Source organism: Mustela erminea, chromosome 21, assembly GCF_009829155.1.
Source record: "Mustela erminea isolate mMusErm1 chromosome 21, mMusErm1.Pri, whole genome shotgun sequence".
NCBI classification, from domain to species: Eukaryota; Metazoa; Chordata; class Mammalia; order Carnivora; family Mustelidae; genus Mustela; species Mustela erminea.
The window spans coordinates 37,548,703-37,565,117 of NC_045634.1; the positions used below are offsets into that span (position 1 = coordinate 37,548,703).

At 43.9% G+C, this 16,415-nt stretch overlaps 1 protein-coding gene across 2 annotated transcripts in view; it reads left to right on the plus strand.

Annotated features, from left to right (window-relative positions):
- CSMD1 (CUB and Sushi multiple domains 1) overlaps positions 1-16,415 on the plus strand; it is a 1,941,062-nt gene that overhangs the window by 1,772,190 nt on the left and 152,457 nt on the right. For both annotated transcript variants that reach the window (XM_032328946.1, XM_032328947.1), the window contains 2 exons: positions 1,053-1,262; positions 11,594-11,782. In XM_032328946.1, the coding sequence (XP_032184837.1) occupies positions 1,053-1,262; positions 11,594-11,782 (399 nt within the window). The remainder of the gene's footprint in view (positions 1-1,052; positions 1,263-11,593; positions 11,783-16,415) is intronic.

A 16,415-nucleotide genomic window follows, 5' to 3' on the forward strand; every position in this document is an offset into this window, starting at 1 on the left:
TGTCAGATATATTAGATGAGAAGTAAAAATAAAGCTTCTCTTAGTGATCAAGGGAGAGAACTACACAGAGTAATGCTTTTCTCATGGGTTGGGAGAATAATTGGTAATGGCTATTGGAATTCTCAGTTTAGGCTTTATAAACCTAAATTAGTTGCATGGATTTATGTTTAATGCCTTTCGAGCCCTCTGTCAACTATTTAAGTGACTTAAAATATTTCAGTAACAGTAGTCAAATAAATTTTCAAAAAATTCCACGAAGTTATAATAAATAACTAAGTGATTCTGATTTTGATTTCCTCTAAGTCTGGCATTCTTCTAAATTATCAAGAGGAATTTCCTCTAAATGCTTCTAAATTATCCTCTAAGATGAACATGATACCAGTGACGCTGGTCATTTGGACAGTCCTGTAGTGTGCGACCCGAGCCAGGCTCTTGACTGAAGTGTGTAAATTACCGTGGGGTTTCTGGATCCGGTTTCTTGCAAACATCCGTAGTGTGCTTCATGTGCATGACACAATTGGAATGATCCCTTGTTAAATTAGCAAGTCTCTTGTGTGGCGGGACGACCATCCATTTAAAGTCCACTTGGAATGGCTAGGGCATTTTCTTAGACCCATTTTGGCTTCTTTCTCAATAAAGTTGTAAATGAGCGCATGGATGATTAGACACAGAATTACAACCTTGCGTTTACGGCTGTAATAATGTAACAGGGCTGGACAAAATCATTGCCAGATGCGAGTGCCAGTCATTATTCTAAGTATTGTACCCGCATGTCTCTGTGATGTACTCCTGTAATCACACTGGACCAAGCCGCTGACTTTAGGGACGTTAATGACACGGACAAAGGTCACATCGCCAGTGGGTGGCACAGGCGACACTGAACCGAGGTGTGTTGTGGCCGGAGCTGGGAGCTGTCTGGCACCCAGACTGAGCTGTTCTGCCTCCTGGAGAATCAGTGTGGGGAGACCGATAGAGCTTGAATCACTTTGGATAAGCATTGATCTTACACATTTTGGTAGTCACTTCCATTAATTTTGCGTGTCTTTTCCCAGGTGCACATATTCAGTTTCTGAATTTTTCTACGGAAGCTAATCACGACTACCTGGAAATACAAAACGGCCCCTACCACACGAGCCCCATGATCGGGCAGTTCAGTGGTCCGGACCCCCCGTCGGCCCTGCTCAGTACGACGCACGAAACGCGCGTCCACTTCTACAGCGACCACTCCCAGAACCGGCAAGGGTTTAAGCTCGCTTACCAAGGTAAGGGATCCACGAAGTGCAGACATACCTCCTCCCTTGAGATGGTACTGAAGTCCAGACCTCCGTGTTTGGTGACAGCTGTGTGTAGCTGGGCCCAGGGGCTTCCAGCCACGTCACAGAGCCGAGGCTGTCCGTGTCCACACAAACGGAGGCACGGAGGGGGAGCACGGCCTGCCCGCCCGGCTGTCCCCACAGCCTCACGCTCAAGCCTGGCCAGCGGTCACTGCCTCCCCACGGCCGACATCACACTCCTGAGTCACCCACTCAGCATCACACCTCCTCCCACTTGTCACTGTCCTCTGAGCCACGGGTCCATCGTGTCCCTTCCGGACCAAGGAGTGGAGAGTCCGCTCCCAGTGGCTGTGGGACTGGCAGCGTCCCTCATGCTTGGGGCCTTGTCTCAGCTCAAAAGAGTGTCTAAAGGTATTATTGAAGCCGTTTCACATGATGTCAGAGAACCAGTCCAGTGCCTGGATTTCTTCTTTTCTCAAACCATCTAAATATAAGACTTTTAGATGAGTCTGAACCCAGCATTATCGAGCCATTTCTAACATGGGAGAAAGTTCGACATTTTCCTCTCGTACCCAATAATTTAGGAGGCCTTTCTTGAATATTGTTAAGTCAGACGAAGCTGAGAATGTCAATAGGGCTTGCTTTCTTGTTTTTCACCGTGGTTAAATCCTTGCTTTCTTTAATTCCGTAGACTGTCTTTGAAATTAAGGGCTTTACTATTTTCTTACTAAAAGGTGATGGTATTTTATGTTGAAGTTTTAGACATTGTTACTTAAGTTGTTACTTAAATATAAAATATACATTTAGATTTCCAAACTTGGGGTCCCTTCAAATACAAAGTCCAGGTAGGAGGCCAAAACGGGGGAATGAAGGCAGGGCCGGGGAGGAACAGGGCAGGAGGCATGACCGAGCCTCGGTGCGCACAGGGTCGTCATTGCTTCCAGCTCGACCTCCTCCCCTCGCCCCTTAGGAAAGTGTCACCTCCTGCTTGGGAGGTGCGCATGCACACACACATGCACACTCAGGTGCACACACATACACAGGTGTGTGCGTACACATAGGGGTGAACAAACATATTCATGTACTCACAGGGACACACACACAAGTGCACACAGAGACACACAGCTGCGCACACATACACGGGGCACATACACAGGCATATGCACACACACAGGTGTGAACAGACACATGTACACACACAGACTCATGCACACACAGGGCCACACACACACATAGGCATGTAAACGTACACAGGCACACACACAGGTGCACACAGAGACACACGCACACACATACAGCAGCACACACACAGGTGGGCCCACACACATCTATTTACATGTCATTTTTAGTGTATCTTTGACTCGTGTTTCTTCAGCTTCCCCTTTCCGGGAGGGATTTCTTGAGCCGCCGTGGACAGCGGCTTTCTCCGTTTCCATCTCTTCCCACTGTCTTTCCTTTGCTCACTCAGGCGTCCAGCCGCCGTCACGCCCCGCGGCACCCCCACGTGCTCACCCCCACGGGCACGCATCCTGCCCTGCTCCTCGGTGGCGTTCCCCGCCTCCCCCACTGCTGGCTCGGTGCCCCCTCCCCTGCTCTGTGGGACGACACATCTCTTTGGGCGATTCCACTGTCCACCAGCGGCTTCCTTCTCCTGTGCTCTCGGACTCACAACTTCCATGCAGGGCTCCCTTGGAGCCCCCTGAGTGTCCCCAACACGGCGGATTCAGAGGCAGTGGCCGCGATGAGCAGTGGATAGATCTCCTGCTAGTCTCACCCACTCAAGTTCCATGCGCCCTAGAACCGGATGTCTGTCTGCTGCTGCCCTGACCCCCGGCTTCATGCCGGCGTTGGAACCCTGCATGCAGCACCGAGCACACAGTTCGCTTTTCCGGGTCGGCTCATCTTCCCATCTTCCCCAGCCCTCCACGTAAACAGGGCACATTTTAGACTGTTGTTTGGGCTATAAACCCGGGGCTGCTCGTGACTCCTCGCCCCGCTGCTGCCCCAGAGGCTGCGTCATTGTCCCCACCCCAGCACCGCTCTATCTCTTGGGTCCCGGCAGGTCCCTCTGTCTACGTGACACACCTCCTCCTAACCAGCCTCATCTTTCTCCTAGAAAACTGTCAGACGCTTAAAACTCTTTAACACATTGATTCTTCTTATTTCAGAGGCTAAGGCATGAACACCCCTGGTATCTACAATTAAATGCCAAGCAACGTGAGACTTAGTAGGGAGGCATGTTACTGGAAGGCATTGTTAATGGCCCTAGGGGAGGAGGTCTATTGCAATAGAAAGAACAACGCTCTAACCATAAGATCAGCACAGGTCTTCAGGTTTAGGCAAAAGGGGTCTTCCTCTACAGAGAGGAGGGACAAGCCTCTGGGCACTGGGCGTGGGGAAGCTGGAGAGGCCATGGTGGGCAGTGGGCTGGAGAAGGTCTTACCCAGAGGCAGACCTGCTCACAAGAGCACTGGCCGCTGGCTCCGGCGGAGGGTCCCAACGGAGGGGAATCTGTGGAGGGAGACACATGCTGAGTTAGCGCGTGTTTTGTTCTGACCCATCAGCGAGAACAAGCAGCTCAGCTAACCATTTCCCAGACCAAGAATGAGAATTTGGAAGGTTTATGCCTCATCAGGTCCTAGGCAAACACGGGTGCTCCCGAGTCTTACCTCGGCTGTAGGGTAGGGGAAGGTTGTGGAATGAAGGCATTTCTGGGAACAGAGAAGGGAGAGGGTGTGTGTGTGTGTGTGTGTGTGTGTGTGTGTGTGTGTGTGTGTGTGTGTCTTGGGAGGCTTCCCTCCCCTTTCCTGGTGAGAAGGCTTCTGCAGGTGTCTGAGAGAGGTGTGCGTGTCACTTTGACACGTCTTCCCTTTGTCGTGTTCCTGCATCTGTCCATGTGGCCACACTTAAAACTTGAACGATATTTACGACGGATCCATGCTTCTCTTTCCTAGTTTTATGTATCTGGTCTCTTGACCCTTTAGCTGTTTCTACTGAAGCATAGTCTATTGAAGTATGAACATTATGTTCATGATCATCATTTTAAACTTGGTTCTTATAAGGTGCCGTCCGTTCCTCGGCTGGCATGATCTTGATGTGTGAGTCAACAAGAAAGATGTGCGTAATTACCATGTCTTCCACAAGCTTCCAATTAAGTGATTTATCTCTGTTGATCTCAAGAACTTTTGAAAAGTCTTCTTCATTTTAAATATTTTTAATACTGAATTCAAAATTTAACTTGTCTTTCCTTTTTGGCCGCCAAAAATCAAATACAAATTCCCATGAATTTACGTGAAAGTTTGGGAACTATACTTTAGTATAGTTTTGAAACTACATTTTATCTTACATAACGCTAACCTCCAGAGTTCAAAAATGTTTTTTGTTTTATTTCTTTTGATATTTTCCAGGTAGGGTGATTTAGGCCATATCTACCCATTTTTAAAGCTTTCAATTACTTGAATCCAAAAAGAATGGTCTAAAATAAATACATACACACACACAGAGTCTAAATAGAAATTATCTAGACAAGAGGTCATACGTTGCTGCCATTGGCTGGCACAATATTATTATATATATTTTCTCTAAAGGCTTAATTTCTATGAGAGAGAGACACAACAAGAGAGAGCACAAGCAGGAGGAGCAGCAGAGGGAGAAGTAGACTTTCTGCTGAGCCAGGAGCCTGATGCAGAGCTTGATCCTAGGACCCTGGGACCATGACCTGATCTGAAGGCAGACGCTAAAAGACTGTGCCATCCAGGCACCCCCAAATATTATTTTTTAAATTTAACTTTTAAATATTTAGAATCAGATTTCATACGATTTGTAAAATATCCATAGATCCACTTTCCTGTATCTTGCAGTGTCAGAATCTGCAAACTTTTGGTCTGTGTTTGCACAGAAGGACAGCTCCCTCAGGTGTCCTAGTGACGGCCCCCACAGAGGGGAAAGGCATTGATTTCAAAAGTTTCCTTTAGTCCCTGCAAGCTTTGATCGCTGATTTTGCCTCTGTGGCCTTCAGACGTTTTATTTGGTGAATTCTCATCTAGGCCAAGTATCTGGTTGCCTGAGCAAATGTTTTATTTACTTGACGCCTGACTCTAAGTATCCACGTCAAAAAATAAATAAATAAGCAAATACTTCCTAAGAAAGATATCCTTTTATTGTAGGCAATTAATTTCCTATAAATTAGAGCTGTAAACATAAGTTAAATAAAACGAATGGGAACATGAATTTGAGGTGTTCCAATTTCTTGAAGCGTATCATATCTGACAGGGATGGCAGTTAGGGAGCTTATCAGCGTTTCTCATTTTATGAAATTTATAAATGGCCAAAATGACACCATTCTGACTGGTATGTCACATCAAAATTCTAGGTCCTACTTGAATTTATAAGTTAAGCTTATAATTAATAACTCGTATGAAGATGCATAAGTCATGCAGATAAAACTTGTCATTCTCAACGATGTCTCTGCCATATCCCTTGTTCTGAAACCCTGTCATTTATTCATGGCCGTGGAAAGGTCAAAAATGGTACAGTGGATGTAGCTGTCCAGAAGTTACATGACTTATACAGAACTTGAGATACGGAAGGTGAAGAGCCGTGTTGAATAAAATTGAGTTCATGTGCCCTATTTCTAAGTCAAAGGCTGAAAACAGAAGGGTAGTGTGAAGATATTTATCAGTTCTTTAGATTTTGGAAAATATAGCAGACATCAGGAAGACCACGGCGCGATTCCACTGGCATTCCCACTGCACACCTGTGATTAGACACACGAGGCCGCGTTGCTTGAGATTGATAGTTGTCGATAATAGTTATTTTCCTAGACCCAAACAAAGGATTCCTGGTGGAAGATAAAATCCAGTGTGTTTTCTTCCTCTTTTCCTATGGGTGTGGGCTTATTGGTACTGAGGTTTTCAGAATGTTTGCGAAATTTGGGGTCATTAAGAATTTTAGTGACTCTCTCTTGCCTTCAGTGTTTGTAAGTCAGCATTTGGAGAAGTTGAATATTCCTCTCTCTCTGTGTCTCCTTCTTACATTAGCATGTAATAATGTCATGCCAGAAAAGAACTAGGTAATTTTAATTACTTTAGCACTAGGGAGTAAAAACGCCTTCTTTCTTCGACGAGCTACTCTTCTTCATTTTCCTTTTGCTCTAGGTACTAAGCACCTTTATTTTTTTTTTTATTTATTCATTTATTGAATCCTAAAACTGTGGAATTTGAGTGAATTGACTCTGGGAGAAAAGAGATGTTGCTTTGTAGAAGCAGATTTTTTCCCCTTCAGGAGGAAAGGCAATCAGACTGCCTCTCTGCGCAGTGAGCAGCCGAAGGTACCTTCGAGCTGTCCACGCAGGCGCGCTCACTGCTCCTGGTCGACACCACCGCACTTTCCTGCACGAAACTCCTGTGCTTCTAAAACGGGTCGCTCTCCTTGCTTTCGCGTGACATCGGAGCCGCCCTGGGTCGACAGGAAGGGCGAGGCTGGCGTCTACTCTGTCCTTCTCCCCCATCTACATGTGCGAATCAAGTTCTCAACAGGCAGCTCTTTCTACAGAGGATTATCTCACATTTAAAAAAATGCTTAAAGGGACGCCTGGGTGGCTCGGTTGGGTGGGCGACTGCCTTCGGCTCAGGTCATGATCCCGGAGTCCAGGGATCGAGTCCCGCATCAGACTCCCAGCTCCACAGAGAGTCTGCTTCTTCCTCTGACCCTCTCCTTGCTCATGCTCTCTCTCACTGTCTCTCTCTCTCTCAAATGAATAAATAAAATCTTAAAAAAAAATGCTTAAAGCCGTTCACAGCTGGTAGCTGCATCCATTCCCACCTCCTCTCGGGCATCCTAGTTCTAGAGGCAGGAAGTGCCCCCCGCAGTGGTGGTCCACCTTGCAAGCTGACCCGCCTTCTCCCGCAGATAGTGCGGATTTGCTCGTCCTTTTGTGGGTTGGCGAAAGCAGAGGTAACGATCTCAGTCGGCTCCTCCCTTAGGAGACTGTCTGTCTGCACCCCAACGCACTGGACAGCACATGTCAGCTGTGTCTCCTGGGTGACAGCACCTTCAGGAGCCCGCATCTCAGGTGAGATTCGCTGCGTGCTCCCCAGTCGGTCCTCCCCAGTCGGTGCTCCCCAAGCTTCTGAGGCGGTCGAGGAAGTGGATTCTCAGGGCAGTGTGTTGTCTCTGGGACTCCCAACAGTTTCTTTTGATTAAAATCAGACATTTCTCCACGAGAAAAGTCGACTGAGCCCTCCTCCTTGGTCAGTCGAAGCACGAGACAGGATCGTTGTCGCCGTCCAGAGCAGGCCGCTTGGCTTCCCACCCCAGCCGGGGCTCCAGGCTGCCCGAAAAGCATGGGATCGGCTGAGACCTTAGCGCAGGTGGAGGCTGGCTTCAGCAGGAGGGCCTGGGGTCAGGGAGTTTAGGTAACCGAGAAGGAGCCCTGGGGTGGGGAGGGGGTCATCGGACTCCAGGTGAGAGCCAGGGTCATTACCTTGTTACTCGGGCAGAGAGCTCGGCCGTGCCAGTGGCCCTAACGGCCGGTCTAGGACACAGGGAGCTCCTGGGCGGTGCCCGCCGAGATCCGACCAGCTGCCAGGTGGCTTAGGTGCTGCTGGGCCCCCAGCCGGGCTTTTTCACGCGGCGGGAAGTCGCACACCTGAGGAGGCTTCAGAGGTGGGCGCGTCTGCAACCTTCCCGCGTGGCACAGGCTGCGGCTGCGAGCGGACACGGGGGAGTCTGCGTGCATGTGGCTTAACCGCTCCTTCACATGACGACTCATGAGGACCCTCTATTATCTGTGCCCTCGTTGGTGACATATTGTCATAATTGAAGCTTGTGTTGGTGCCCCGGGGGCACTGCCGACTGTGCATAGGATCTTCCAGTGAGGAGGTGCCCTGCAGGAGGAAGTTTTATTCCATCCTTCCCACGCGGTACCCGCCGTCCATTGAACATGTGTGTGCGTGTCTGTGGGTTTATTAGCAGCTGTGCGTGTGTCAGAGTTTATTATATTTCAAGCAAAACAAGAGTGAGAACAAACTGCTGCTCTCATTCTGAAAGAGTCTGATAAGGAAGGAAACCGGCTGATCGTTGAGACACAGTGTGGGATCCTGTTCTTTTCGTGAACGTGGGTCCGTAAAGTAAATTTAGACCCAAAGAACAAGGTTGCAAGCAGGCATGTCACACACCGTGGACACTTGCTGAGCCATCCGGCCGCGGCTTTCAGTGTGGGGTGGCCCTCGGGAGCGGCGGGCAGCCTCGCTGGGTGTTGGCCAAGTTGTTGCGGGGAGGAAGGGGCACAGCAAGGGGAAGAGAAGAGGAGTGTGTGTGTGTGTGTGTGTGTGCACGTGCGTGAGTGAACGTGTATGGACCTGCCAGTGTGTGTGTGTGAACGTGTGGGGGGTGCTTGTGTGCAGGTGTTTACATGTGCATGTGCACCTATGTGTGTGTGCTTCTGTGTGTTCATGCGTATGTAGTGGCAAGAGAGGGAGACACGCTGATTTGGGCTGGTTTTCTGTCCGAACGGTCCCTATCTTCATACTCACTGCCCAGTTTCTAAGCTACTAGTTTTCAAGCAGGAGGTGATGATTTTATAAAGCAATTGATAAGGACAGACATGCCACTGGTCTGTGAGGCATGTTCCTTCAAGGCAAATTTTTTTTTTTGCATAGGTTAGAACGCTCTTTTCTTTCGGACGGCTCTAGATTTTTTTCTCTTGAAGTCTGTTACTTTGTAGGAGTAGATTTCCACAGTCAAATATTATAGTTTATAAGATGAAGAAAAATAAAATTAGATAACACCTTTGTAGGCTGTGCGAATATTCTCTTGATGCTAGATTGCAAATCCCAAATTTGCGAGCTAAAAGCCCTTTTTCTTTTGCAAACAATTATGAGAGCTTTGAATTTCATTAATAATTGTGATTATGGTGCCGGAAGAAGTCCTTAACTAGGTAATTTCTCCTTCTTATGGTCTTAAGAATTCCGTGTTATAATGTAGCCTCACCAAAAAGCAGCCCCAGAAAACTCATTATATTATTGGCAAATTTTTGATTTTGTATAAAGGAAAGTTTCATCTCCACACTGAGTTCTAAAGCCTCCATTCAAAAGAGGATGGTGAGTTAAGAATCCTCCAGCAACCCCTTTCCTCTTAGTGTCCCTCTATCGTGCGCGTAATTCCCTATTAATCATCAGATGTGCTACAAATAAAACGGAATAGATTTTTAGCGCACCAGTTTATGAAGTCCCCTGCCTGGACCACCCGATGAGATTTCCTCTCTGACCTCGGAGAGCCGACAGCCCTCCCTCCTCCTGTGCTAGTCCAGGGGGCATCTGAGTGGACTTGTGGGACAGGTGGATTCCTGCATGGCCCCCTCGGGGGACTTTGTCTCCCTCCAGGTTCTTCCTTGTTCCACAGCCTGCGGGAGCCCGTGCCGGGCATTATCTGCAGCTGCTGAAAGACCTTGGCATTGATGCATCTCCTGATTTCTGCTTCCTGCTTGCAGTCATGCCTGAGCTGTTTATCTGACTCTTGTCCGGACACATACAGTTGCAAATATCAAAATAAGTAATGAAATGAAATTAAGGATTATTTAATCTGCTAAATACAGAGAGGGTTTAACTATACTGTTACAGTTTAAAATGTATTTCACGATTCTGGAATTTGCAGCGACACTGTGCATCAATTTCACAGAACTTCAAAAAGTTCTACAGGAACTTTTAAAAAAGATAGTGTTATGCCCAAGTTTTCGTGTCTGAGAGACCACCAAGGAGCCAAGCACCGATGCAATCACACGAGGATTTATTTGACAAGCTTAAGCTTGGGCCCAAGTATAGTCGACACAGCGGAGTAGGGAGTTGGGCCCAGAACCAGATTACAGTCAGAGTTTTTAAAGGCAGAGTAGGGGTGGACTCGGCGGTGGGTGAGGACAAAGGGGATTATGGGTGAGGTAAGTCTCCAAGGATTTTTGGAAGCAAGGTCTCCAGGAACTTGAGGGCCTAGCTATTGTTGGGAGAAAGGTTATTTATTACCAATAATAAAAATCTTCCCGTTAAACCCTTTAGATGTATCAGTGGGCCACATGCTTGGGAATGATTCTCGACACTATCTTGGAGGTTTAGAGATAAAGTTTCCTAAAGCAATTGTTAAAGTAGACTTACAGGATTCTGGTTGGACCTGTCGGGGTAGAGGGTTGGTCAGGCTAGGATTGTCCTTAGCAAAACCTCGAGGTGAGGGCAGTTGAGTCCCCAGAGGAGAGCCACTCTGTCTGTTTGAAGGGCTTGTCAATAGGTGAGGAATTTTAATTCTTCTGCCTCTGTTTCCCACATCAGCTAAACTTGAGGTGGGATGGCCTTAATTTTCTCAGCATCCACAATAGAAAATAGATTTTTAAATTTTTTAAAATTAGAAAATGGAATAAATTTTTAAAATTTTATTTGTGATGAACAATCAACAAATCAAAACATAAGAACCACATTATTTCTTAGTCAACAACACTTAGACTGGAGTGCTAGTATAATTCTCTTTTAAATTAGAAGGAAATTAGGTCCACATTCACCTGACATTCTTTATGGGCAATTTTTACTATCATTTGTTTTACTTTTTAAAAAGTCAATTCACACCATCTACTTTTCTTCCAAGATAAACCACCATCAAATGTATTGTTGGTATGTGCTTTCCAGGTTCTAAAGCACGCAGTTAGCTACTTATTAATTGGAAGTTGTTATAATACTGTTACTACTGATAATTAGCGTTTTACTTAGGATGGTGAGCGGCAACTTGGAGAAGATACGTTTTAATACTTAATGAAGGGGCACCTGGGTGCCTCAGTGGGTTAAAGCCTCTGCCTTTGGCTCAGGTCTTGATCTCAGGGTCCTGGGATCAAGCCCTGCATCAGGCTCTCTGCTCAATGGGAAGCCTGCTTCCTCCTCTCTCTCTGCCTGCCTCTCTGCCTGCTTTTGATCTCTGTCTGTCAAATAAATAAATAGAATCTTAAGGGAAAAAAAAAAAAAACTTACTGAAAATGTTTGTCTTAAGAAACCGTGTGTGAGGGGCGCCTGGGTGGCTCAGTGGGTTAGGCCGCTGCCTTCGGCTCAGGTAATGATCTTGGGGTCCTGGGATCGAGCCCCACATCGGGCTCTCTGCTTGGTGGGGAGCCTGCTTCCTCCTCTCTCTCTCTGCCTGCCTCTCTGCCTACTTGTGATCTCTACCTGTCAAATAAATAAATAAATAAAATCTTTAAAAAAAAAAAAAAAAAAACCGTGTGTGATCACAGCCTTCTGCACCCAGACCACCTAACGTCTTACGCGCGAGCTTCATTCTGTCCCTTCCAGCCTACGAGCTCCAGAACTGCCCGGACCCGCCTCCTTTTCAGAATGGTTACATGGTCAACACGGACTACAGCGTGGGACAGTCCATCTCGTTCGAGTGTTACCCCGGGTACATTCTGCTTGGCCACCCAGTCCTCACCTGTCAGCACGGCATCAACAGAAACTGGAATTATCCCTTTCCGAGATGTGACGGTAGGCTAACCGTTCTTGGCAACAATTTAATTTTTCGTGTGTATAGTAGTGCGTTAATTATTAAATGGAGATATTTAAAAATCCTTACATTTACTCAACACATATTGATTAGGAATCTATTACATTAAACTCATCCTACTTAGTATTTCAGGAATATATCATACGCCAGTAAATTAATATGCATAAACAGGCCTTGCCCTCATGGAAATTGTAAAGAAAACAATGTAATAAATGCAAACATGTGTAACACAAGCCAGACCCAAGGACGGTGTTTGGATGGATTGCATGGAGAAGGAGGGCGCTGGCTTGCGAAGTGACCAGGGACGTCATGATGGGGCAGTACTTAGAATTACAGTCGTCCCACCAAATTATGGAGGAAAGGATGCTTATAAATTTTATCCTCAACTGTTTTTTCCATTTTTATTGTTAAACTTTTACAATAATCATACATTGCTTTTATATTTAAGAAAACTGATTTTATTTTTGTAGTGGGCCTTGAAGTGTGTGTGTGTGTGTGTGTGTGTGTATATATAGATATATGATTTTTCTACTCAGAGATGGAGTATCCAGGGTAGAAAAAAATAGCGGAAGCAAAGACAGGGTGTAGACACTGTCTTAGGAAAAAAGTAGTGCATTTCAATAGTGCGTGATGGTCAGTCAGGGTTTCTTGGGAGACGTGGGGATCAGGTGGTGACGGAGGGAACTCTGGATTCATCAAATATCCCTAGTCTGATCAGGAATCACTTCTTTGAAGCTTCTCTTTGACTACCTGATATTTTAGATGATTTTGAAATTTTGGTAATGTCAAGTTGCAATTAATACACCAAGTGCTTTGTTTATGAGACAAGCATATGAAACAGAAAAGTTCCTGTAAACCTAATATTAGAACATTTAATACAGAAACCTTTGAATGAAAAAATAATGAAGGGGTACGTGGGTGGCTCAGTGGGTTAAAGCCTCTGCCTTTAGCTCAGGTCATGATCCCAGGGTCCTGGGATCGAGCCCTGCGTCGGGCTCTCTGCTCAGCGGGGACCCTGCTTCCTCCTCTCTCTCTCTGCCTGACTCTCTGCCTACTTGTGATCTCTGTCTGTCAAATAAATAAATAAAATCTTCAAAAAAAGAAAAAAATAATGAAATTATCAACTCTGTGGCCCTCTGAAATGCTAAACACTTATATCCCACCAGGAATATAGGAAAGGGAACTTGGCTGTGTTTGAATTTCTTCTGAAAAAGTTAAAAACAAAACAAAACCACTGTCGGACTTTTTAAATTATATTTTTCACCTGTATTTTTCCATTCTATATTATTATAAAAAAACTATGAAAAAAGAACTTTAGCTGTATTTTTAATTCCTTATCTTAAAAAAAGAAATAAAAATTGTTACCCCAATCTAATGCAAATTTAATAACATATAAAACAACATTTAAAAAATTACTTTATAAAACTAATATAGCATCAGTATATCTAGTGCTTTTTATTAAAACACTTAAAAACCTCTTTACTACTCTCCATTTAAAAATTCATTTATTTGCATATCTATAAAATACTTTGAATTATCACAATTAAGCCCTTTTCTTATTTGTAGTTTTCACCTGAGTTCTTTGTATTCATATACACATGGAAGACGGCTTGGTTTGATATTAAAAAGTAGAATTAAACATTTAAAAAGGCTTCATCACTTTGTCGAGGTCTGTTTTCAAATATAGAAATAGCCGCTGGCTTAGAATTATTCTGTGAGCGTGAAAGTAACAAAGTGTATTGTTTGTGATGTAGCCCAAAGGGGGTGCACCTTGTATAATGACGTCGTGATGTGTCACACTACCCAGAGTTGGCCAGACTGAAGCTAAGGTCCTGCCGACTCCAGCTGAAGGACTGAGAGCTGCCCCAGACCATCCTGAGGTTGGACGACTGACTAAGACGGCTCACAGAACTCACTAAGCTAGTGGACTCTGCTTGTGGTTTATAAGAAGGAAAGGGCACGTGAAAATCCTGGGGAAAGAAGCCCAGGTTAGAGTCTAGGAGGCTGCATCACTGATCTCAGGGACCGAGGGGTGACAGTGTGCCCGAGTATCGCCAACCTGAGAAGCATCCCGAGTCTTAGTGACCAGAGGTTTTAACTGGGGCTTCCTGAGGCAGGTATGACTGATGGATGGATGACTGGTGGTTGATGTCAGCTTCCGGACCAGCTGATATGTTGTAACTCAAAGACAGCAACTTAGAGTGCATCCGGCATAATCAGCCCATGCTGAAACTACCGGGTATGGCCAGCACCCACATGAGATAAAGACACGGCCACCAGGTGTGTTCTTACCCCCCTCCCAACCCACAGTCCCCAGAATAGAGGCCTAGACCTCTCTATAGACAAGGTCAAATTCTTTACTACCCAAGTATTTTTAACATCATATCTCTCTTCATATCTATAATGTCATAGACAAAGTAAAAAACAAAACAAAACATAAAGTTCAAATAAAATTATATCATAAAGTGAATTATCTAGGCACAAGCCAATGCATGTTTAATATCTTCTCCATATTGGATAAAACACACAAAAAATAAGCGGAGGGTATTATTATATAACAGAAGTTATTTTATCTGTTTTATTTCATATATATATACACATATATGTATGTGTGTGTGTGCATATATATATATATATATATATTTAACATTATAATGTATTAGTAGCCCCAGAGGTGCAGGTTTGTGAATCGTCAGGCTTACACACTCTCAGCACTCACCATAGCGCACACCCTCCCCAGTGTCTTTGTTCGCTGACAATGATGGGCTATAAGATGTGCATTATTTGGTTACGCTCCTCACAAGACACGGGCAAACTGCTGATTATCAGGGATGCTCACCTGAAGTGTATTTTGTTAATTCACATTGGATTTTTAGTTCAGACTTATTTGTGGTGTATAGGACAAAGGTACTGGAAACAATCTTCAAAGGTACAACCCTATAAATCTCAGAAGAATCTCAGAATAGATGAGAGATACTTGGGAAAAAACAAAACATAGAAAACTTTGAATAGCTTCTGGCATCTTTAGTAAAAAGTGAACAATTTAGAAAATCAAGAGTCAAGAATTCTGAATTTTAAGGCATCCGTCTTCATAAGCATATATTAAACCAATTCATAGGTACGTGACAGTATTAATATGTTTATTGTGTAAGGATTTATTATGTAAAGTTGGTGTATTATAAATTCATCTGAAAACTATCTGGACTAAAAGTATGCTATCTATTAAAATAAAAAAGAAAAAATAGGTCTCAAAATGACTTGAAAAATTAAGACATTTTTTCTAATAGCATAATTATATAGAAGTCTCAGTTTAAAAGACGGATTATAATTGTTAAAATATGGTTAAAAAGACTTATTAGTTTACTAAATGTAATTTGACAATTAAAAACTTATTTAGTTTACTAAATGTAATTTGACAATTAAATATGCATCTCTACTTACACAATTTAAAAATTTTAGATTTTTTGTTGACCTACTCTTTTATCACTGAAATATTTATGTAGTTATACATTTAAGATTTTTTTTAAGTTAACTACTGTCCTATTGTTGCTCAACTTAAAATGCAGTAATAACTGGTGGGAACTATGTGGACAGAGATAATTAGTAGGATAACTTAATACATTGCAATTAGCACGTTAGCAACTTCTTTCAGACCAACAGATTTTGTAAGCAGAACGCTATTTGACTGCATAATTGACATGAGAAATTCAACCAACCAAAGGATGTTATATACATAATTTTTAAAATTAAGGTTTACCAAGTTGATTGATGAATAAATAATCTTTTCTAATAGTTTAGAATAAAAATGGCATCCTGAAGAATATTCTTTTTACTTATATTTATAAATATTTATACTATGTATGTATATTATATTATGTTATATAGTATATATACTATTTATGATATGTATATAAAATATTTATCTTATAAATATTATTTTAAATATTTCCATTATGAAGCAGTCCCTAAGATAGAGTACACTATGTCCCTCTATCTTAAAACCATCATAAGGAAACCAAAGTTATTGAAGGAAAAAAAAATAGGTCAAAAATACCTGTAGAGTTCCACACATCCAATGAGATCAGGCGTTCAGGTCCTTGTTACGTTAACAGTCAAGAGTTTAAAATTCATAAACACCCAGGCCAAATGTAGGTACTTGTGCACTGCTGTAGGCTTTTCTTCAGCCTCCTGTTGAAGGGTAGGCAGAAATCTTAATATAATCCTGGAGAAAACCATCTGTAAATTATCTGTAACTGTCCTGGTGGATATTTAGGGCTTTTAAATTTTAATTTCTGATTGAAATCACTTAAGCTCTTTCTATCTATCTCAATTCAGAGACAGTCACTTTATACACATTTAAATGGAGGAAGAGCCCAATAAAGACATATCTTGGCGCCCCTTGACTTTTCCCAAGTCTATCCCCAGGTGGAATGAAGTGATGGTGAGTCTCCACGTCCCTGTGCTGAGGTCCAGCCTGGCCACCAGCTCATCTTCCAATATCTGATGGCCCTGGTTTCCCATGGGCAGGAATGGGTGAGACACACCCATCACTTTTTGTATGAGCCACCTAAAAGCTCACGTCCTCAAACCATGGTGAGGTGAACAGAATCCACG